The 23,516-nt window shown below is 38.3% G+C and overlaps 1 protein-coding gene across 4 annotated transcripts in view; it reads right to left on the bottom strand.

Moving 5' to 3' along the window:
- Positions 1-23,516, bottom strand: part of TBC1D12 (TBC1 domain family member 12) — a 135,458-nt gene that overhangs the window by 86,557 nt on the left and 25,385 nt on the right. For 2 of the 4 annotated variants that reach the window (XM_054435972.2, XM_063669999.1), the window contains exon 2: positions 7,007-7,130. In XM_054435972.2, the coding sequence (XP_054291947.1) occupies positions 7,007-7,130 (124 nt within the window). Of the gene's footprint in view, positions 1-4,486; positions 4,553-5,607; positions 5,699-7,006; positions 7,131-23,516 lie in introns of those variants that run through there. The other 2 variants (XM_063670000.1, XM_063670001.1) reach the window with 2 other exon arrangements.

Below are 23,516 nucleotides of genomic sequence, written 5' to 3'. Positions count from 1 at the left end.
AGCACAGGCCCAGAAATATTACTAGTACCTCTCCAATCTTTAGACCACACAAATTATTTTTTATGAAATCCATTTATACATAGAAATGCATAATAATTTATCAACCATCAATAAAGAACACACACGCAACTAGAAATGTAGTTATTCACTACCTTTTCAAGGTGATAACAGATAAGGTAAATAAAGGTGAAAACAAAACATGCAAGAGTGTAACAATTTTTTAAACTTTTCGGGCCAGGCATGGTGGCACATGCCTGTAATCCCAACACTTTGGGAGGCCAAGGCAGGAGGATCACTTAAGCCCAGGAGTTCAAGACCAGCCTGGGAAACACAGTGAGACCCTGTCTCTACTAAAAATAAAAAAATTAGCCAGGCATGGTGGCATGCACCTGTGGTCTCAGCTACCAGGGAGGCTAAGGTGGGAGGATCGTTTGAACCCAGGAGGTCAAGGCTGCAGTGAGCCATGATTGTGCCACTGCATTCTAGCCTGAGCAACAGAGTGAGATCCTGTCTCAAAAACAAAATTTTTAAAGAATAACTTCTGAACACAGCCCAGCCCCCCTACAATTTAACATCAGTGAAAGAATTGTTTTGTTTTTGCAATAATCAAATTTTACAGCAAGAATATCTATATTTAAGCATAATTAAAACCAATAAACTTTTCAAATATTCTGTTACACATACCAATAAAATCAGAAATCAGAAAATTAAGCTCTAACATGTTCTAAGTGTTATGTATTTAACATTTAACTACTGCTCACAAAACACAGGTATGCTAGTCCTTTCCATAATGTTGTTCCCGCAGTAAAAAATTTCAAAAGCAAAGCCTTAACTGAGGAAAGTGATCTATTCTACTTTTAGACAATTTGAAGCTCTCTGATTAAGAAATTAGTATTTTACAACTTTTTTCCTTGCCTGTCAAAAGTTATGTGAAACTGATTCAACCACTCAACTTAAACTTTACCGGAAAATGGCATGTGTATTGATGAAAAACTTGATCATCTAAGAACTACAATTTAATTTTCACATTAAAGATGCCAATATAAAAGCAGTGCCTAACAAAAAAAGATAAGTTTCACTGAGAGACTATCAGTTTGACATAAATATGCATAAATAGTGCATATTCAATCTAGTATGCAATTGTATCATAATTATATATAACATGGTTCATTTGAAATCATTCTCACTTGCAGTTTCGAGTTCCTAAGACAAATCATGTAGCTGTATTCCAACTTTACCTAATTTAGAAAAAAAAACAAAAAACTCAGGTCAACTGAACTACGATATAACTGAAATACTATTTATAATTAACAGATGCAATTTTTAACATGGCTCACCAACTGGTTCAAAAGGCCACAAGAGGAATTTCACATCTGCAAGAGAACACATGTGATAATCCTCAAAAAGTAATACTAGGAATGTTCTTGTGATTTGGGAATTGATCATCAAGTTAAATGCCAAACTTCAGTCAGTTTGACTTTGCTATAATCCTAAAATGTTTTTTACGTTTCTTTACTGTTAACATGGAAAGCACTAAAATTGATTAGACTTGTAATAAAAGTTACTGCAGGAATAAAAAGTTTTAAAATATTTAACATATTCTTTCACTTATGAACCCAAGTATCTCTGAAAAGCTACAGGTACAAAACATGTAAAGTTAAATTATATATATACGTGTGTGTGTGTACATATATATATATACATACACATCTATATAATTAAATATGGTGACATTTCATTCTTGAAATAGAAAAAAATATATAATACCACATATGCAAAATATATACATGCAAAAATAATTACATGTTTTCCACATAAAAAAATGAATTTTAAAAGGCCTAAAAATGTGAAAGGAAAGTGAACTGAGATATATCATTCTGTGTTTTATATTTTATAAAGAGAATATAATCATGTGTTATTTGTATCACTAATAATAGATTAAAAAGTTTTTTTTTTTGAAACAGCTCAGGCTAGAGTGCAGTGGCACGACCTCGGCTCACTGCAACCTCCACCTCCCAGGTTCAAGCGATTCTCCTGCCTCAGCCTCCCAAGTAGCTGAGATTACAGGTAAGCACCACTAAGGCCATTAATTCTTTTGTGTTTTTAGTAGAAATGGGGTTGGCCAGGCTAGTCTGGAACTCCTGACCTCAAGCGATCCACCTGCCTCAGCCTCCCAAAGTGCTGGGATTATAGGCATGAGCCACCACACCCGGCAAAAACTTTGTAAATTAAATCTTTTCTTCTTTACTTAGTGTGTAATCTTACAGATGTCTTTCCATTAAAGAAATGTTTGGTTTAATAACATATTTAAAAATATGGCAACTCTGCAGGACACGGTGGTGTGCGCCTGTAGTGCCCTGTACTCAGGAGGCTAAGACGGGAAGATTGCTTGAGCCCAGGAGTTTGAGGCCAGCCTGGGCAACATAGTGAGCCCCATCTCCCAAAAAAAAAATTTTTTTTTCAAAAAATGTTTTAAAAGAATCAACAACTTCTTTCTGAAGACCTGCTTTAAAAAGTTATTAGCCGATGAAATACTACTACTCTAATCTCCTAATAAATCTTACTGCTTTACCATTCAAAAAGCAAGTGAGGCATCATTTCTCCAAGCAGTTTTTTACACCTAAATTACCAGCTACCTCTTCATTTACTAAAGCCTTAACAGCTTAAGACCTATCCCAAAACATGACAGAAGTGCCCTAATATTCCTCATGGCTTTACTGATACTATATTCACTTTCGGTTTCTGATTCCAAACATAATAACATCTATCTGAAAGCATACATGGTAAAGGATCTCAGATACAGTTTTATATTCATAATCTTCTAGAGAATTCTAAAATCAGTGCTATGAAAAAATGTTTCTAAGTTAAAACAGAGACATAAAATTGTAAATTTACCATTACTATAAAAAGAAAATCATGCCCACTTTGAAAAATGAGAATTGCAGGGAAGAGGACAGCAAAATTAGACAAATAGGGAGTAGAGGACACACACTGAAGCAGAGATAGTAGAAAGCAAGAGGTAGAAACATGTTCCATCACATGGTAAAAGTAATACTTTTTTTTTTTTTTTTGAGACAGAGTTTTACTCTTGTCACCCAGGCTGGAGTGCAAGGGCACGACCTTGGCTCACTACAACCTCCGCCTCCCAGGTTCAAGTGATTCTCCTGCCTCAGCCTTCCGAGCAGCTGGAATTATAGGCACCTGTCACCACACCTAGCTAATTTTTGTATTTTTAGTAGAGACTAGGTTTCACCATGTTGGCCAGGCTGGTCTCGAACTCCTGACCTCAGGTGACGCACCAGCCTCAGCCTCCCAAAGTGCTAGAATTAAAGGTGTGAGCCACTGCACCCAGCTGATACATATTTTGAAGGTGGAAAAGGGTCAGAAGAAAAATGACTTGACTATACGTAATGCCTCCCAGAGAACAAACATAACCACAAAAAGGGCACTAAAACATACACTAATAGCTGTGACATAGCTGGAAAGTTCAAAAACTAAAATAAATGGTGCAGAGAAATAATCATCAGTTGAAGGATCAGAGAAGGGGCCGCAGAGGCAGAGGCAGCAACTACATTTCAACTCTACCCCTTCCTCTCAAATAAAAAAGAGCTGTTCTTTTCCTGACCACTCATGAAGTTTTATTGTTGTTGTTGCTGTTTTTTGAGACATAGTCTCGCTCTTTTGCCAGGCTGGAGTGTAGTGGCACAATGTCGGCTCACTGCAACCTCTGCCTCCCGGGTTCAAGTGATTCTCCTGCCTCAGCCTCCTAAGTAGCTGGGACTACAGGCACGTGCTACCACGCCCAGCTAATTTTTATATTTTTAGTAGAGACGGTGTTTCACCATGTTGGTCAGGATAGTCTCGATCTCCTGACCTCGTGATCTACCCGCCTCAGCCTCCCAAAGTGCTGGGATTACAGGCATGAGCCACCGCTCCCAGCCCACTCATCAAGTTTTTATACCACATATATAAAAAAGAGAATGTGAGGGGCCGGGCGTGGTGGCTCACGCCTGTAATCCCAGCACTTTGGGAGGCTGAGGCAGGCGGATCACGAGGTCAGGAGATTGAGACCATCCTGGCTAACACGATGAAACCTCATCTCTACTAAAAACACAAAAAAATTAGCCGGGCATGGTGGCGGGCGCCTGTAGTCCCAGCTACTTGGGAGGCTGAGGCAGGAGAATGGCGTGAACTCGGGTGGCGGAGATTGCAGTGAGCCGAGATCGTGCCACCGCACTCCAGCCTGGGCGACAGAGCGAGACTCCGCCTCAAAAAAAAAAAAAAAAAAAAAGAGAATGTGAAGTCTTGGCTTTCCAAAATGAAAATAGCAGATTAAAGGTATACAGCATATCAGCAAAAATAATTATCCAACCAGTAATTTATTCAGAGACTTATGGTAAGAAAATATCATAGAACATTAGTTTATATAAAGATATAAAAATGTATGTGCATGCATATTTAAACTACCATAAAAAATCAAAAATACCTGTATAAACCTTCAGTAGCAAGACCACTGTTTTGCCTCTAGAGGGCGAACTTGGTCTTCCAAAACACTCTAGACGAGAGAAGTTACTTTCAGACTTTATCAAAAGAAAAAAAAAAGGAGCTAAAACTTAAGATGTCACAATAGCAGAGGTTCCCAACCTTTCTTGGTCAATGCCATTAGTGTCTCTGATTTTTTTCACAGTAACTCTTAAGCCAAAAGAAATACCTAATGATTCTGTTTAATAAGTAGCTATGTCCAAACAATTTAATAAGGATATATATCCTAACACTTAGTAACCACTAAAAAAAAAACACATAAATTGAAAAAAGAAATATATTTTCTTTCATTCTTTTTTTTTTTTTTTTTTTGAGATGGAGTCTTGCTCTGTCACCGAGGCTGAAGTGCAGTGGCATGATCTTGGCTCACTGCAAACTCCACCTTCCAGATTCCAGCGATTCTCCTGTCTCCTGTCTCATCCCCCGAGTAGCTGGGACTATAAGCATGCACCACCATGCCTGGCTAATTTTTTGTATTTTTGGTAGAGACAGGGTTTCACCATGTTGGCCAAGCTGCTCTTGAACTCCTGACCTCAAGTGATTCGCCTGCTTCTGCCTTCCAAAGTTCTGGGATTATAGGTGTGAGCCACTATACTCAGCCTCATTCTTAAATAACCACAATTAATTACCAATTTGGGCATGTGTGGCTTTGTGCATTGTATACAATTTCTCAAACCTTAAAATCAGATTAGACATCACCCTCATTTCCAGTCCCATGCTGACTTTTGTACAGTATCTGGTTTTTATCACAGCAACCTCAGAAAAAACAGATTCACAAAGATATGATGCCACAGAAAAGTATGTAGTAGCACTTAATGTTGGAACTGTGTACTGCTTCAAATTAACAGTCTGCACCATATCCAACTGATGTGGAATATCACTGTTTGCCTCAAAAAATTTAAATATCCCACAGTACCCCAGTGTGTTAAGTGCAGCACACCAGAGTGTCTGAGCACATGGCTTAGGGATCACAGCACACAGTTTTAGGTACCAATAGATAAACTATTCACTATTTTAATCACTTGTAAAGAAAATTAACTACAAGCCAGGTGTGGTGGCACATACCTGTAGTCCCAGCTTCTCAGGAAGCTGAGGCAGGTGCATCATCATTTAAGCCCAGGAGTTTGAGGGCAGCCTGGGCAACATAGCAATACCAAGTCTCTTGAAAAAAGAAATTAAGTTAGTTTACAGGGAGAGGAGGAGGCACATGGTCTAACTGCTGACTAGCTACATAGTTCAGGCAAATCCTTCAAAAGGGAAAGGGAGGGGCTGCTTAGAAAGACGGCTCTCTCAGCGACTTCTGTTTGTCTTATGCTTCTCTCAGGGACAAACATGCAGTCCTCTAGTGCCGTGCATATACATTCTAGGGGGGTGAACATCTTGGTTCTGGTTAAACAGCTAGTGCTTTTGATAGCTGTGCCAGGAAGGGTTAGGACCAACTACAAAAGAATATGGGTTCTAAAAGCATAGTGTGTGTCCCTAACTTTCTGTTTTTCCTGAGGAAAAAAATAAACCTTTTATTCAAATGCAAAAAGAAGAAAAAAGAATTAACTACAATAATGTTTTTAAAGATCTAAAATTATTTTCTCATATTACTTGGAAAACCAGTTTTTCTTCTGAGCAATCAAAGGAACACTATTAAATCCTTAAAGGAAGATATCTTTTCCAATTTGAATGATGATTATTGCCTTCATGTGATCATTTTTATAAATGCTAGCTGTGTTAAATTTGGTAAACTACAATTGGGAAGGATAAAAATAGGAAATGTAGTATATGTCTTCTTCTGAGCAATAACGTCTCTGAACTTTAAAACACTGCAGATTGATCCAGTCTCACTGCTTTCCATTCTCACTTATCTAGTACTGAAGAGCCAAAGTTCAGAAGTCAAATAAGATCAGAAAGTCTTAAGAACTCAAGAATACAGATGTTAATAGAGATATCAGAAGAAATAGCTCCTAAATTACTAGAAACAGATTGTGTACCAACTCTTCTCATTTACAAAGTCCTTGGTTTAGAGAGGACACCAGAAAAGTGACAAAGGAAAGAGTTCAACCTCATAATCTACTCAGTTTTTGCTTTTTAATATTTCATCAGTTCACAACTACCAATATTCAGAACATCTGTGCCACTGACAAATGCTACCAACTTCAACTGGAAGTCAAACAGTATGTGGTGAGAGTGATTAGCTAAGTTTTTAAAAAATCTATTCAAGGAATAACTGGTTTAAAAAAAGTCTATGTTCTATTCCTTTGAAGAATTTTCACAATTATAAATAACAGAAAATATGTGACCTGTTTTTCTAAAAAATTTAGCAGGTCCATATAAATAATTATAATCCCAAAAGTCTGTATCTAGAAAAATAAGAATAAAAATAGAATATGGTTAGTTATATTAAAAAAAAGAAGAAGAAGAAGAAGAATGCTTGAAAAGCTAGGGTAAACTACATGGCTATGTCAGCACTTACCTGCTGAATGATTTTTGATGTTTTCTGAAGATTCTCTCTAGGAGGGACTTTACCAAATAATTTCCAACCAGGAGCACTATGGACAACTGATTTGAGTTCCTTTGTCCTTTTTGGAAAAAGGTTTCTGAAACACAGAAAAGTTACATGAATTGTGTTTTTTATAACCAGAGAGCTATTTAACAGTAATTTTATAATAAGTTTGTTCTCAAGGCAAAAACAAAAATACTTTTAAATAAAACTATTTCTACTACTTATACCACTATTACTTAGAATAATAAGGCTCAATTAAGAATATGTGGCTTAATATCTAATGCATGCAGGGATTAAAACCTAGATGACAGGTTGATAGGTGCAGCAAACCACCATGGCACGTGTATACCTACGTAACAAACCTGCACATTCTGCACCTGTGTCCCAGAACTTAAAGTAAAATAAAAAGACTATCTGGCTTATATAGAGGTGTTAGAAGAATCATCAACAGAAATAATAAAAAGATAAACAAATTGGAAGGAAAATGATAGCCATAAATAAGATGTAAACATTTGTCTAAATCAGCTACAAAGTATACTAGAATTGACTGTACATGTACTTAACAATAAGAGCCAAAATTCTGAAAACAAAAACATTTAAAAGAATCTATGTAACAGTTAAAGGATTAAGTAATACAATATTTGGATAAATATTATTTACAGCAATAATTTGTTATTTATAATAAAATTATATCTACTAATCCCCTATTGCTATTACATATATATATGTAACCTGTCTTTCCTAGGCCAGCTATGTACAAGAAAGCTTACTACAAGAGTCAATATATAACCAAGGAAGAAAGTATCTCTCACTGAAAAATCTAGAAAAAAAAAAAAAAAAAACCCAGCCAGGTGCGATGGCTCACACCTGTAATCCCAGCACTTTGGGAGGTTGAGGCGGGCGGATCACGAGTCAGCAGTTCGAGACTAGCCCGGCCAACATGGTGAAACCCCGTCTCTATTAAAAATACAAAAATTAGCCAAGCGTGGTGGCGGGCACCTGTAATTCCAGCTACTCGGGAAGCTGAGGCAGGAGAATCGCTTGAACCCTAGAGGCGGAGGTTGCAGTGAGCCGAGACCATGTCATTGCACTCCATGTCATTGTGCACCCTGCACAAGTATTAAGGATTTTACCTATTATCTCCATGCCCTAACCAACCAAATTAAGTACCTATTTTTTTATGTAAGCAGGGATGACACTCAACATATGTACCCATCAAAACAACATGACCAGGGCTCAATGAACCAATTAGAAAGGTACTGATGAATTCAACTCAATATAAACCCTTTACATAAGCTGTAAGTGAACAGTAAGAAAATTTTTAATTCACACATACAATTAATTACAAACAGTTCCAAATTGGTTGAAGTCCCAAATAATTAGATTTATCTATACTCCAAATGCCGTATCAATATATCTTAAAAGTGCAGATTAGTGATAATAGAAAATAAGTTTTTAATGAAAAATGTTAAGGGACTCCTACAAAAGAATGCAGGCTAATCAATAATAAAGAAAAGAAATGGCCAGGCATAGTGGCTCATGCCTGTAATCCCAACACCGGGAGGCCAAAGCAAAAGGATCACTTGAGCCCAGGAGTTTCAGAACAGCCTGGGCAATGTAGTCAGACCCTGTCTCTACAAAAAATAAAAATTAAAAAAAATAGCCAGGCATGGTGGTGCACACCTTGTAGTCCCTGCTACTTGGGAGGCTGGGGTGGGACAATCACTTGGGCACAGGAATTAAGGATGTAGTGAGCTATGATACTGCCACTATACTGCAGCCTACGCAACAGAGCAAGACCCCGCCTCCAAAAAAAAAAGAAAGAAAGGAAAAGAAAATAAACACTCTTATTTCCTCAGGTGTATAACAGAAATAAACATACGACACTAGAATAATTGCTACTTTAAGATACTCTGGAGGTTTCACCTCAGAGACCATGTACAGTGACTTAATTCTCTACTTCATAAGATCACTAAATAGCTGAAAGTTTTCAATAATGAATATGCTGAGGACTAGGAATGCTTCTAAGAAAAAAATTTGAAGCCTCAAAGGATGGTCTATTAATTTAAACAATGTTTGATACGTTGTGTACCACTTATCAAGAAAACACTTTGTAGCTGATTTAAACAAATGTCTACATCTTATTTATGGCTATCATTTTCCTTCCAATTTGTTTATCTTTTTATTATTTCTGTTGATGATTCTTTTAACACCTCTTAGCTCCAAATTCACCTTTATTCTCTGCGATAACAGACAAAATTCCTTTAATCATTTCTCCTTTAAAACAAACATGAAATTATTAAGCTTTCTGGGTAGAGGGCACCAAAGGGACACTGAAGGAGAAAGGGGCTCTCCTGTGGTTTCCAGCTGCTGCAGAGTGGATCGGGTAGAAGTGTGAGGACATCCAGTAAAACTGTGCTTAGTTAGATGCCCAGACTGCAGCCCCTCAGCAAACTTGCAGCCTTGGTGAACCTGCAGCCTCAACCTGGAGATGGCGTTCCTGCAGCCTGCTCAACAAAAAAACTGACTCCACCAAAGGCTTCCTGCCAGCATCAATGTGCCAATTTCCTCTGCAAGCCCCACACAGGCCAGACAGTTCTCATTAAGTCATACTCCCTCTACAATTCCTACGTGACCTGCCTGCACCCTAAAGGTTTCCTATCTACCCACACAAATAAACACAAGAAAAAATCTTTGTCACCATGGTTTAAGAAAATAATTATTGGATATGACACAAAAACATGATCTACAAAAGAAAAAGTTGATGAACTGGGCTTAACTAAATTTAAAACATTTGAACTTCAAAAGACATCATGGATGCAAAATGACAGAACAGAAAGATCTAGGGGTCAGTCTCCCCACCAAAGTAAAAGTTGAGCTAGAAAGAGTAACTGGAGCGGGGCACAGTGGCTCACATCTGTAATCCTAGCACTTTGGGAGGCTGAGGCGGGTGGATCACCCGAGGTCAGGAGTTCAAGACCAGCCTGGGCAACATGGCGAAACCCTGTCTCCACTAAAAATACAAAAATTAGCTGGGCATGGTGGCGCACACCTGTAATCCCAGCTACTCAGGAGGCTGAGACAGGAGAATTGCTTGAACTCAGGAGGCGGAGGTTGCAGTGAGCTGAGATCGCACCACTGTACTCCAGCCTGGGAGACAGAGCAAGACTCTGCCTCAAAAAAAGTAAGAGTTAAAAAAAAAACTAAGAGTAACTGGAATCAAGCACTTCAGTAGAACTCTAGGAACCGACCAAACCCTTTTAACAACCAGGGGAGTGCTTGATGAAGGAAGAGGCTACCGATCTTTCATAAGTATGAATAAGCAGCATGCATAAACCAATTAGCCTCCCCTATTCCTCACAACCACCACCACCACACCCACCACCTCCTGTGGCAGTGGGGATAGCAGCCCACGTTCCCGGAGTTGCTAACTGGTGCCAGGAGGGACAGTGGGGATCATGTCCTTCAAAATTTAGGGTGGTACATTTTGGTTGGTCTGGCCCTAAGGGAGTGATGCAGGCACATGCATCAGTTTCACTACTCTCCACAGCAGTGGCTTTCAATGTAAGTATTTATTAGAACACTAAAGAAGGTAAAACCTTTTTGGTCTCCTTTTTTGGAGCCAGATATCTAAGAAAATCTTTGTCAGGTCACCAGCTAGCCACAGAGACAACAGAACAAAAACTTGTGACCATACACAATATGGAATACATACTTTGTGAAAATAGCTTGTAAAGTCACAAACAGGTGGCTTCAGCCCTCAACAAGCAAAAAACAGCAATCACTGAGGAGTGGGAGAAAAAGATTTATAGAGTTACCATACTATAATACTCAGAGTATCCAGTTGTCAACAACAAAAAATTACAAAACATACCAAGAAACGGGAAAGTATGGCCCATTCCCTAGAAAAAGGAATTTGACAAAAATCATCCCTGAGGAAGCCCAAAGTAATTACTAGTCAAAGACATTAAGTCAATTTCATTAAAAAAAAAAAAAAAAAAAAAAAGCTCCAGGAGATTGAAAAAGAAAAAAAAAGAAAAAACCCCATGGACAAAGAACTAAAGGAAATAAAGGGGATAAAGGGGGAAAATGTATGAACAAAATGAGAAAACTAGTAAAGGCAGAAATTATAATAAGCAACCCAACAAATTCTGGAGCTGAAAAACAACTAAAATAAAAAATTCACCAGATGTATTCAACAGCAAATTTGAGCAGGCAGAAGAAAGAACTACCAAATATGATGATAAGAAAATTGAAACTGTCCACTCTCAGTAGTAGAAAGACAAAAGAATGAAGAAAAAGGAGCAGAGCCTGAGGGGCCTGTGAGACATTACTAAGTGTACCAACTATGTACCATAAAAGAGCAAGGAGAAGGGAAAGACAAAGAGGCAGGAAAAATACTTGAAGAAATAACTCACTTTGGGAGGCCAAGGCAGGTGGATCACAAGGTCAGAAGATCGAGACCATCCTGGCTAACATGGTGAAACCTCGTCTCTACTAAAAATACAAAAAAATTAGCCAAGCATGGTGGCAGGCACCTGTAGTCCCAGCTACTCCGGAGGCTGAGGCAGGAGAATGGTGTGAACCCAGGAGGCGGAGCTTGCAGTGAGCCAAGATTGCGCCACTGCACTCCAGCCTGGGTGACACAGCGAGACTCTGTCTCAAAAAAAAAAAAGAAAGAAATAACCAAAAACTTCCCAAATCTGAGGAAAGACATAATCTACACATCCAAGAAACTCAACAAACTTTAAGCAGAATAAACTCAAGGAGGTTCACACTGAGATACATTATAGTCAAACTGCTGAAACTCAAAGACAAAGAGAATTTTGAAAACAGTAAGTGAGAGGTACCATCAAAACCAAGGATCCTCAATAAGATTAACAGCTTATTTCTCTTCAGAAACCATGGAGGCCAGAAGTAAGATTACATATTTAAAGATCAGAAAGGAAAAAAAAATTGTCCACCAAAAATTCCATATTCAACAAAACTATCCTTCAAGAATGAAGGAGAGGCCGGGCATGATGGCTCATGCCTGTAATCCCAGCACTTTGGGAGGCCGAGGCGGGTGGATCACGAGGTCAAGAGATAGAGACTATCCTGGCCAACATGGTGAAACCCCGTCTCTACTAAAAATAGAAAAATTAGCTGTGCGTGGTGGTGCGCACCTGTAGTCCCAGCTGCTCAGGAGGCTAAAAAGCATTAAAGCATTAAAAAAAAAAAAAAAAAGATTTTTTTCTTTTTTTAAAAAAAGCAATTTTGACTTTGTATCATCAATGACAGCTGGAAATTTTTTAAAATCTAAAGAGACATAATAGCAAGAAAATACAAGGTATGTGAGAAGAAACCTAGCCAAAGTTTTATAAAAATTTATGGAGAATGAAATGATACAATATTATTGAACCACATTAAAGAAAACCTAATTAAATAGAAAGATAGTTCACATTTATAGAAAGGAAAACACTATCATAAAAATATCAATTCTCCCCAAACTTATCTATCAATTTCATCCAATTCCCATCAGAAACCCAACAAGATTTTTTAGGAACTTGAAGGAAACTCAAAAATTTATGTTAAAGAATAAAGGACCTGGGCAGGCACAGTGGTTCACACCTGTAATCCCAGCACTTTGGGAGGCTGAGGCAGGTGGATCACGAGGTCAAGAGATCGAGACCATCATGGCCAACATGGTGAAACCCCATCTCTACTAAAAATACAAAAATTAGCTGGGCGTAGTGGCGCACGCCTGTAGTCACAGCTACTTGGGAGGCTGAGGCAGGAGAATCGATTGAACCCGGGAGGCGGAGGTGCAGTGAGCTGAGATTGCATCACTGCACTCCAGCTAGCAACAAAGTGAGACTCCATCTCAAAAAAAAAAAAAAAAGAATAAAGGACCCAAAATAAGACATTTTCAAGAAGAAAAAAGGCAAGGCTGAGTTGCCCTAATAGATATCCAAATTTACTATAACATTATAGTTTTTAACACCATATGGTATTGACCCAGGGATAAAGAAATTAATCAGTGGAGAAAGAATAAACAACTCAGAAACATACCCAAGCATAAATGGAAACACAGGTGGCACTGCAGCTCAACAAGGAAAGATTGTGTAATAAATAGTATTGGGACCTCCGGCTAGCAATGTGAAAGAAAATAAAATTGGATTCCTACCACATACCACAGTCAGTTCCCAATGTATTAAACAGTTATATATGAAAGGCAAACTTTTGAAAGCTTTAGAAAGAAACACAGGAGAATTTTTCTTCTAATCTCACCGAGAAAAATCTAAAAATCAGTCCCAAAAGCGTTAATTTTTAAAACTTGATAAAATCACCAGCATAAAAATTAATGAGTTCTGTTCAAAGAGCACTATAAACAAAGTAAAAAGACATAAATTTGGAGGATAAATTCCAACACACATAAATGACAAAAAATTAGTACACAGAAAATACAAAGAACTCCACTAACCACTTTCTTAAAAGATAATCTAATAAAAAATAGATAAAAGGTATTGCAGAAAGAGGGAAAACAAATGGCAAATGAGATCTATCATACAATATTTAGCCTCATTAGTAATAAGGGAGCTCACAAACTAAAAACAGAGTAACATTTGTAATGTATTGACCACTGTATATAAAATCTTAGCAAAACCTAAGAAACCTGATAATACCAAGTTTAGAAGGGAAGAACACTGTTAGGAATTTACATGATATAAATTTGTTTTGATATTTACATGATATAAACACAGTTGTTTCTAGCTCATAAAGTTGAACAGCTGCATACCCTACCATCTAGCAATTAGACTTCTAGCCACGAATCCTAAGCAAAGTCCTGGACATGTACATTTGGAATACATATATAACAACATTCAGGACAACACTCTTCAAAAGGGCAAAAATCTACTCAAAATCCAAAAATCCACTGACAGAAGAATAGAAAATTCTAATTGTGGTATATTTGCAAATGTAATATTATTCCTCCGTGAAAAGCAACCAAGCTAATTCATTACCATGAATGAAACTTGAAAAAACAATGTTGAGTCCTATGATCTGAATGTGTTCCCCAAAATTCATCTGTTGGAAACTTAATCCTCAATGCAACAGTATTTGGAGGTGGGGCCTAATGGGAGGTATTTAGGTCATGAGGGTTCCACTCTCAGAATGGATCAATGACACAATAAAAAGAGCTCGACCTCTCAGTCTCAAACAGTCCTCTTGCCTCAGCCTCCTGAGTAGCTGGGACCACAGGCACACACCACCACACCCAGCTAATATTTTAAATGTTTTGTAGAGACGAGGTCTCACTATGTTTCCCAGGCTGGTCTCGAACTCCTGAGCTCAAGTAATCTTCCCGCCTCAGCCTCCCAAAGGCTGGGATTACAAGTGTGAACCATTGCATCCAGCCCCAAAATACTAGTTTTTATTACATCATGTAATCCTAATGTCCCAGTCAGGACTCCCTAGTAACTGGAGAGCCCTAACTAAAATGGTTAAAAGATTTTCGTTTTTCTTTTTTTTTTTTTTTTAAATGGAGTCTCGCTCTGTCGTCCAGGCTGGAGTGCAGCAGCACAGTCTCGGCTCACTGCAACCTCCACCTCCCGAGTTCAAGCGATTCTCCTGCCTCAGCCCCCTGAGTAGCTGGGATTACAGGCGCACACCACCACGCCTGGCTAATTTTTGTATTTTTAGTAGAGACAGGGTTTCACCATGTTGGTCAGGCTGGTCTCGAACTCCTGACCTCAAGTGATCCGCCTGCCTCAGCCTCCCAAAGTGCTGAGATTACAGGCGTGAGCCACCGTACCTGGCCAATTTTCATATTTTTAATCCATAGCTGAGGAGCTATCAATGTATCCTCTGCCTACACTGCATTGGGCATCATCTTCTGCCACAAAGCTTAGGTACACTTACTTGAGCCAAAGTGGATAAACATTTCGGACTTCAAGTACCCTTCTTAGGGTCAATTCACATTTATATATAAATCTGTCTCAATTATACTGAGGTAGTTACTGGGTTAGAAACCATACTAACAATAAGCCCTTGGGGAAAAAAATTTACAATGAACAAACTTTATTGTTTTTTTTACAGCTATTATCAACTCTAATCACTGACCAGACTTCAAGAACAGGTAGGTAGTTCTCATGAGGAGAAAAAAAAAAGCATTCCATTCTTTATATTAGAAATGCAGAGTTACATGTATAAATAATTAAAGCAGGGAACCATAAAATAGAAGGGCTTAAGCATATTTTTTAACTTAGTGAAGCATAGCTTCAAATAATGTGACCTGGCTGAGAAAACAGACATAGCAGCAGACGGAGAAAACCACAAATATAAGATGAAGTTATACCAAAGGAAAGTAATAACTACAGATCAGAAAATTCTTCATGTGCAGAACTCTATAAAGGGCCTTGGGGGTATTTATGTCTCTGTAGCTTTACCTACAATTAGATATTGTAATCCTTACCAAACATATTCTCATATGAAAAACTAGAGGCTACACATATTGTCTATCAGATCTCTATAAGTTACAAAATTTTTTAAAATCACATCTAAAATGCTAAATATACACAAATCTTTGATTAGGGACTGTTAAAAATTATCTTGCATTAGCCAGGTGCAGTGACTCATGCCTGTAATCCCAGCATTTTGGGAGGCTGAGGTGGGTGGATCACCTGCGGTCAGGAGTTCGAGAACAGCCTGGCCAACATGGCGAAACCCTGTCTCTACTAAAAATAGAAAAATTAGCCAGGTGTGGTGACACGCACCTATAATCCCAGCTCCTCGGGAGGCTGGGGCAGGAGAATCGCTTGAACCCAGGAAGGTTTCTGAGATGAAGTCTTGCTCTCTTGCCCAGGCTGGAGTGGCACAATATTGGCTCACTGCAACCTCCACCTCCTGGGTTCAAGCGATTCTCCTGCCTCAGCCTCCCAAGGAGCTGGGACTATGGGTGCACACCACCATCCATGGCTAGTTTTTGTATTGTTAGTAAAGACAGGGTTTTACCATGTCGGCCAGGCTGGTCTTGAACTCCTGACCTCAGGTGATCCACCCATCTCAGCCTCCCAAAGTGCTGGGATTACAGGCATGAGCTACCACACTCGGCCACTTATAAGGATATTTTGGACTTCCAAAATTAACTCCAAGAAATACTAACTTCTTAAATCAAATAACAGGAGGTCTTTCAGTGGATGTGGTTTTTGTAGAATCTTGCTATGATCAGCACAGATGAAAAGGAAAAAAAAAATAACCTCCAAAATAAAAAAGCCTGGTTCTAATTATATATTATAGTCCTGACAATACAATAAGTTCAGAATGAAGTTTAAATTCTTGTTAAATCATAAAAAAACAAGCCAAAGCCAAATAACTTAAATTTATGCATCCCGGAAACATTGGTTACTACAAGAAATTTCCATAAAAGAAATATGAGCCCACAGGTATCCAATTGCTAAGAAAGGCCATCAGATATTGTTCCACATTAATTTCTTATGCCACTAGGAAATTTTGGATTGGGTTTTCAGGTTATTCCCTGCCACAAACACTATTTATAACATAATACAGCAAAATGGCATATACCTGCAATGAAAAGTAATTTTAAAATATCATTACAAATACTGTATATGAAATTGTGTTAAAACATTACAGATTTAATAGGCTTCACTGGTCAGTCTAGGAAAATAATCACTACTTTATTAAATCTTAAGGGGAAAAACCCAATGAAAAGGTACATAAATAGGCCAAAAATGTGTCATCTTTTCACACCCCATCCCTTGTCTCCCAATCTACTGTTAGTAAGCCTGAAAAGCTGATGTCTCAATGGAGATAAATGTGAGACCACGTTCCTCTGTATCACCTTTTCAAATGAAAGACAGACAGACCGAGAGACAGACACACACACTCACTCCCTCTCTCTCTTCCCTTTCTCCCACCCCCCAAAATATTAAAATTTCTTAAATATAAATCAACACTAAAGGCTTCTTAGCAAAACAAACCAGATGTGTTCAAGCACACCCACACAAAAGAACAATTCTTTCAGGATTCCAGAGGTAGTGTCTGACTATATGAATGACATCTGTAGGGCACTTTTGGGGAAGGGGTCACTCTTGGGCTATGTTGTTCGTGTTGAAGGGAGGGGAAGCAGAAAGGAACATTACTAGCTTCTCTCTGCCCCCTTATTCATCTCCACCTGAGGGACCAAATTTTGGCAGCAGACACTGCTGCTGAAGATAGTCTGTTCTGCTCTCCTGTTAGGAGGCCAAGTTACCTCTGTACCTCTCTGCTCCCCATCCCCACAGGAAAGACTTGCTGTGTTAATGTTTTGCTGAGTAAATTTAACACAAGTGAAATATTAGGAGGCCAACTGTAGTCACACAACAAACCCACATCTTTTGATCCACAATGTGTCTGTATTAAGACATATTTTGAGGTACCATTTGTTTTCCTATCTTTTCTCTATTGATTCCAAACTTGAATGGGTTGATAAAAGGTGTTACCTATTAGGCCTTCCCAAACCCCAAATTTTTATAAATTGAAAAGTTATTGCTTCAGGTATGGTAGAAATATTAAGAACAACTATGTGTTTTCAAATTGTTTTCTTTCTTTTCTTTTTTTTTATTTTTAATAGAGTCTTGCTCTATCACCCAGGCTGGAGTGCAATGGTGCGATCTTGGCTCACTGCAAACTCCACCTCCTGGGTTCAAGCGATTCTCATGCCTTAGCCTCCCAAGTAGCTGGGATTACAGGTGCATGCCACCACGCTCAGCTAATTTTTGTACTTTTAGTAGAGACAGGGTTTCTCCATGTTGGCCAGGCTGGTCTCGAACTCCTGACCTCAAGTGATCCAACCACCTCGGCATCCCAAAGTGCTGGGATTACAGGAGCAAGCCACCACACCCAGCCTTCAAATTGTTTTCTTTCTTCATTCTGTGATACATCCTGTTAGTACATATAGAGAACAGGGAATGGTAGTGTTAATCCATCTTTCCCCCTTTAAATTCATCCTTCACCCCAATCAACACTATATAAATACCATGTTCATGTACACGCCCATCTATACACACACAGACACAAACACACCATCTTCCATTTTCTCTACTAATTTGTGTCCAATATTTTTAGCAAAAAGGAGTTGAGCAATAAGTTGCCCCAGTTAGGAAATAGCATCAACTGAGATACAGCAGTCTAATGTTTCTTCATTGTTTCAAACATACAGTTGAAAAAGAAAAGAGGCACACTAAGAAAAGGCTAACGTGGGGATTAGAAGAGAAAAGAGGGGAAATGGCCTACTAATACAACCATTTCCCTGCCTTCTCCCTTAGTGGCTTTTATAAAAAAGGTTGGGTAAATGACTCTAGCTTATTAATACATGTTAACATTTGCTTCACATATCTGTGTGCTTGCATTTTCCTAAAATTTCTTCATTTCTTTTATCACACACAAAAAAAGCTACATATGACCTAAGAGTCAGACCATTTGCCTACCATACCTTATCAAAGGCTAAAGCTCACTAAAAAGGGGCAAAATTTATTGATATCATGCAAATTCTCCACTAATGCTTTTTTAAATAACAGAATGCAGGGTGCTTGGATCTTTAAGAATTGGCAAACCCACTTATGTATCTGAGACAAAGCAATGTAAATCCCATAGTTTCTCAACTGTGGAATTTGACACTAGAAAATTGTGACTATCTAATCCTGAATCTTCTTACTGCCAACAGTAATGTGGGCTCTAGCCCTCCAAAAAAGTAATTAATTTTGCTTAACATTTACATCAATTTGACTATTTTAACCTTTTAGACTCATTGGATAAATTCTAATCATCATTTCAATAGACTTGTATATTAAAAGGGGATTCAACACTGGGCACAGTGGCACACACATGTAGTCTTGGCTACTCAGGTGGCTGAAGAGGGAGAATTGCTTGAGCCCTGGAGTTCGAGGCCAGACTGGACAACATAGCAAGACACCATCTATTTTTTTAAAAATTGGGGTGGGGGGATAGAATACTTTTCGGCTGGGTGCGGTGACTCACACCTGTAATACCAGCATTTGAGAGGCCAAGGCAGGCGGGTATCTTGAGTCCAAGAGTTCGAGACCAGCCTGGGCAACATGGCAAAACCCCATCTCTACAAACAAAATGCAAAAATTAGGCAGACGTGGTGGCACGCACCTGAAGCCACAGCTACCTGGCAGGCTGAAACAGGAGGATCACTTGAGCCCAGGAGGTCAAGGCTGCAGTAACACAAGATCGTACCACTGCACTCTAGCCTGAGTGACAGAGCAAGAACCTGTCTCAAAAAAAAAAAAGCGGAGGGGATAGAATCAATTGAAAAAGTAAAATCAGTTTTAAAAATTAGAAATCATAACGGAGGGGAAGTTGGACGGCTGAAAACATAAAAACTTCCTGGACTTTAATTTCCCCAAAGAATAAAAAGACATAAAGAAAACATTATCTAGTGACCATGGAATGCTACAGCTGACTACATAATTAATGCAAAGAAGTATACCTACTCTCTCTAAACTCAGTACTTTGGTTACCCTTGAGTATTCTGGATTAAAGCTCTGGCACAAAGATTACTTACATTCTTTACAAGCCTCAATCATTTTTCACTTGGAAAAAACTTTCAGCTGACTATATGCAAAAAAAGTAGGGTTTTTGCCAGATAACTTAGGCTTTTTTAATTCCAAGAATTTTCTTTTTCAAGCTGTTTCTGGATCTTGTCTTTGTTGTTATTACAAATCCTAAAATTTTTTTTAAAAGTAGAGAATTTTTATTCAATAAACATTACTTAACTAACCAGATATTTTCTGAGATCAGAGCTATCAAAAAGGGAAATTCAACATCACCCACTCTGTCAAAACAACAGAAATTACAAGGCTGAAAGGCTACAATTTTTTAAGTAATAAATAATATTTTAGAGCTTCTAGGGACCTTAGAAAATATCTGTAACATTGGAGAGTGTTCAGAGAAAAAGAAAATAAAAAATTAAATTAAAAAACAAAAAAGACTATCCAGGTCAGAGATTCTTCATTAAGAGTCAGTTAACCTGCTGAGCATGGTGGCTCACGTCTGTAATGCCAGCACTTTGAGAGGCCAAGGCGGGAGGATCACTTGCATCTAGGAGTTCAAGACCAGTCTGGGCAACATAGCGAAACTCCGTCTCTACAAAAGAAATCAGCCAGGCATGGTGGCATGCGTCTGTAGTCCCAGCTACTCAGAAGGCTGAAGTGGGAGGATCACATGAGCCTGCGAAGTCAAGGCTGTAGTGAGCCTGATGGCACCACTGCACTCCAGCCTGGGCAACAGTGAGATTTTTGTCTCAAAAAAAAGTCAATGAACCTACACAAATGGGCTACAGGTTGTCTACAAGCGTTCTCAAATTGTGTGCACAATCCAGTAATGAGGTCAGGTAAGAAAAAAATATTGTCTGCACAATTTTAAGTAAATGATTTACTTACAGGCCAAGCATGGTGGCTTACACCTGTAATTCCAGCACTTTGGGAGGCTGAAGCAGGTGGATCACTTGACCTCAGGAACTGGAGATTACCTTGTGTAACATGACAAAACCCCATTTCCACAAAAAGTATAAAAATTAGCCAGGCATGGTGGCATGTGTCTATAGTTCCAGTTACTCAGGAGGTTGAGGTAGGAGGCTCACTTGAGCCCAGGAGGTTGAGGATGCAGCAAGCTGTGATTGTGCCACTGCACTCCAGCCTGGGAAACACAGTGAGACCCTGTCTTTAAAAAAAAAAAAAAAAAGTTCCAAACATTTTTCTTGGCCAGCTTTCATCAAATTCTCCTAGGATTCAATACACCAACCTACCACTTCCAAGACAGACTGATGACCCCACAGAGTTTTTGCCAAGGTCACACTACTAAGTGTTTGAAACAGGTCTCTCTTGCATAGTTGCTTTTCTTTTTAATCACATTCATCTTGTTCATGTCCTCCATACAACAATCAAGATGTAAGAGCTTCACAACTAATCCCTAATCTTTTCCATCCTACACATTGCCAAAATGCCTTCATTTTAAACAATTCAAATATATAAATTATTTTCTTATCCTTCCAGAATACAGTCCAAGTGTACTCATGTTAGCAAGTCACCTTATGATATGTCTTATTTCTTATGGTAAATAAATTTCAGGCAATGGCTTACTGATAGAGATCTTCTTTCCTTTCCTTGTTTTTTTTTTTTTTAATGAGACAGGGTCTCACTTTGTCACCCAGGCTGGAGTGCAATGGCACAATCTTGACTCACTGCAACCTCCGCCTCCCAGGTACAAGCAATTCTCCTGCCTCAGCCTCCTAAGTAGCTGGAATTACAGGCATGCACCACCACACCCGGCTAATTTTTGTATTTTTAGTGGAGACAGGGTTTCGCCATGTTGGCCAGCCTAGTGTCAAACTCCTGGCCTCAAGTGATCCACCTGCCTCGGCCTCCCAAAGTGCTGGGATTACAGGTGTGAGACACCATCCCCGGCTGAGATCTTTTTCTTCTTTTGCAGCAGGAGAGAACAAAATAGAATACATTTAAGGGTAAAAGAAAAAAGTAATTATAAAAAGTCTTGCTTTTGAGCTGCATACTTATCACACCATGCACGAAATGTTTTATAAATAAAGTCTCTGTTGCTTTAGGACCAATGGTAGTATCTAAGATATTCAAAGGGAAGTTAGAAACCACCAGAAGAAAAGAGGAAGGATATAGAAAAGAACTTTTAGGATAAGCACACAAGCGGTAATAAGGAACAACATCAGCAGAACATGGGCAAAATATTTCAGTCACCAGGAGGTAAGATACCTTTTAACATAGGAGAAAGGTGGGAAAAACAGGCAAGATGACTGATGAGGAATGATAAATGAAACTAACCATATGTGTAAATACCTTTCCATTTATGCCTATTGTATAAATACAACAGAAACTAACAGTGTTTTTGTTTACAGTAAGAGTAGAATACCTTCATATATATTTCATCTTTATAATAGGTACAGGGTTTCTTTTGGGGATGACAGAAATGTTCTAAAATTGATTAGGGTGATAGTTGCACAACTCTATGAATGTGCTGAAAACTATCAAATTGTACATTTTAAAGGGGCAAGTTGTGTGGTATTTTAATTATGTCTCAATAACACTGTTAAAATATTTAAATAAAAAAAATCAGGCCACCTGCGGTGGCTCACGCCTGTAATCCCAGCGCTTTGGAAGGCCGAGGTGGGTGGAACAAGAGGTCAGGAGTTCAAGGTCAGCCTGGCCAAGATGGTGAAACTCTGTCTCTACTAAAAATACAAAAAATTAGCCGGGTTTGGTGGCGAGCGCCTGTAATCCCAGCTACTTGGGAGGCTGAGGCAGAGAACTGCTTGAACCTGTGAGGCAGAGGTTGCAGTGAGCTGAGATCATGCCACTGCACTCCAGCCTGGGTGACAAAGTGAGAGTCCGTCTCAAAAATAAAAAATAAAAATAAAAATAAAATCTGACAATATGTAAAAGGAAAAACAACAAGACCAAGTGGGGTTTATCTTGGGAATACAAGGCTCATTCAGTACTTGAAAATCATCAATGTATCCAATTATATTCACAGTCTAAATGAGAAAAACCCACACAATTACATCAATGGACAGAGAAAAGTCATTTGGCAATACTAATAAAATAAAAAATCCAAAGAAAACTATGAATAAAAGGGAAGTTTGTTAGCTTAATTAAAGGCATCTACCAAAACATAAAAATAAAAAATAATTTTAAAAACGCTACAGCTAACATCATACTTAATGATGGTGAAACATTAAATGTTTCCCCTGAGAATGGAAACCAGATAATGATGTCCACTTTTGCCATTCCCTTTCAAAATCATACTGAAAGCCCTAGCCAATGCAATAAGACAAGAAAAATTAAGTTAAAAGTCTCAAAGAGTAGAAAGGAAAAAATAAAATGTTCTCTTATTTGCAGACAGCATGACTGTCTACAGTCACCTCATAGAATCTACAAAAAAGTTCCTAGTAAGTTAAGCAGGATTACAAGATAAAAGGCAAGCACAAAAAAATCAATCATATTTCTGTGAATTAGTAATGAATAGTTAGAAAGTGAAATTTTTAAGAAGTAACATTTATAATAACACAAAAAAACTAAATATTTAATTATAAATTTAACAAAATATGACAGGATGTGTATGCTGAAAATGTGAAAACATTGATGAAGGAAATAAAAAACAACCCAAATAAATGGCTAGACATACTCTGCTCGAGAACTGAAAGATTCAACATCATAAAGATGTCAATGCTCCCTAAGTTAATTAACAAGAATTATCTGTAAATAAAAACAAGGTGATTCTAAAATCAATATGGAAAGGCAAAGGAAATAAAACAGCCAAAACAATTTTGCAAATTTAATTAGCTGTCTTCTGCATTAAAATGTGAGCTCTTACTAGTTGGTAGAGTTGCAGAACAAAAAGAAAAATGTGAGTTCTATGATGTCTCCACTACATTAGAGTGTGAGCTCCA

This window comes from Pongo pygmaeus, chromosome 8, assembly GCF_028885625.2.
Source record: "Pongo pygmaeus isolate AG05252 chromosome 8, NHGRI_mPonPyg2-v2.0_pri, whole genome shotgun sequence".
NCBI lineage: Eukaryota > Metazoa > Chordata > Mammalia > Primates > Hominidae > Pongo > Pongo pygmaeus.
Note: the sequence above shows the minus strand (reverse complement) of the source record. Positions and strands in the feature narration are given on the sequence as shown.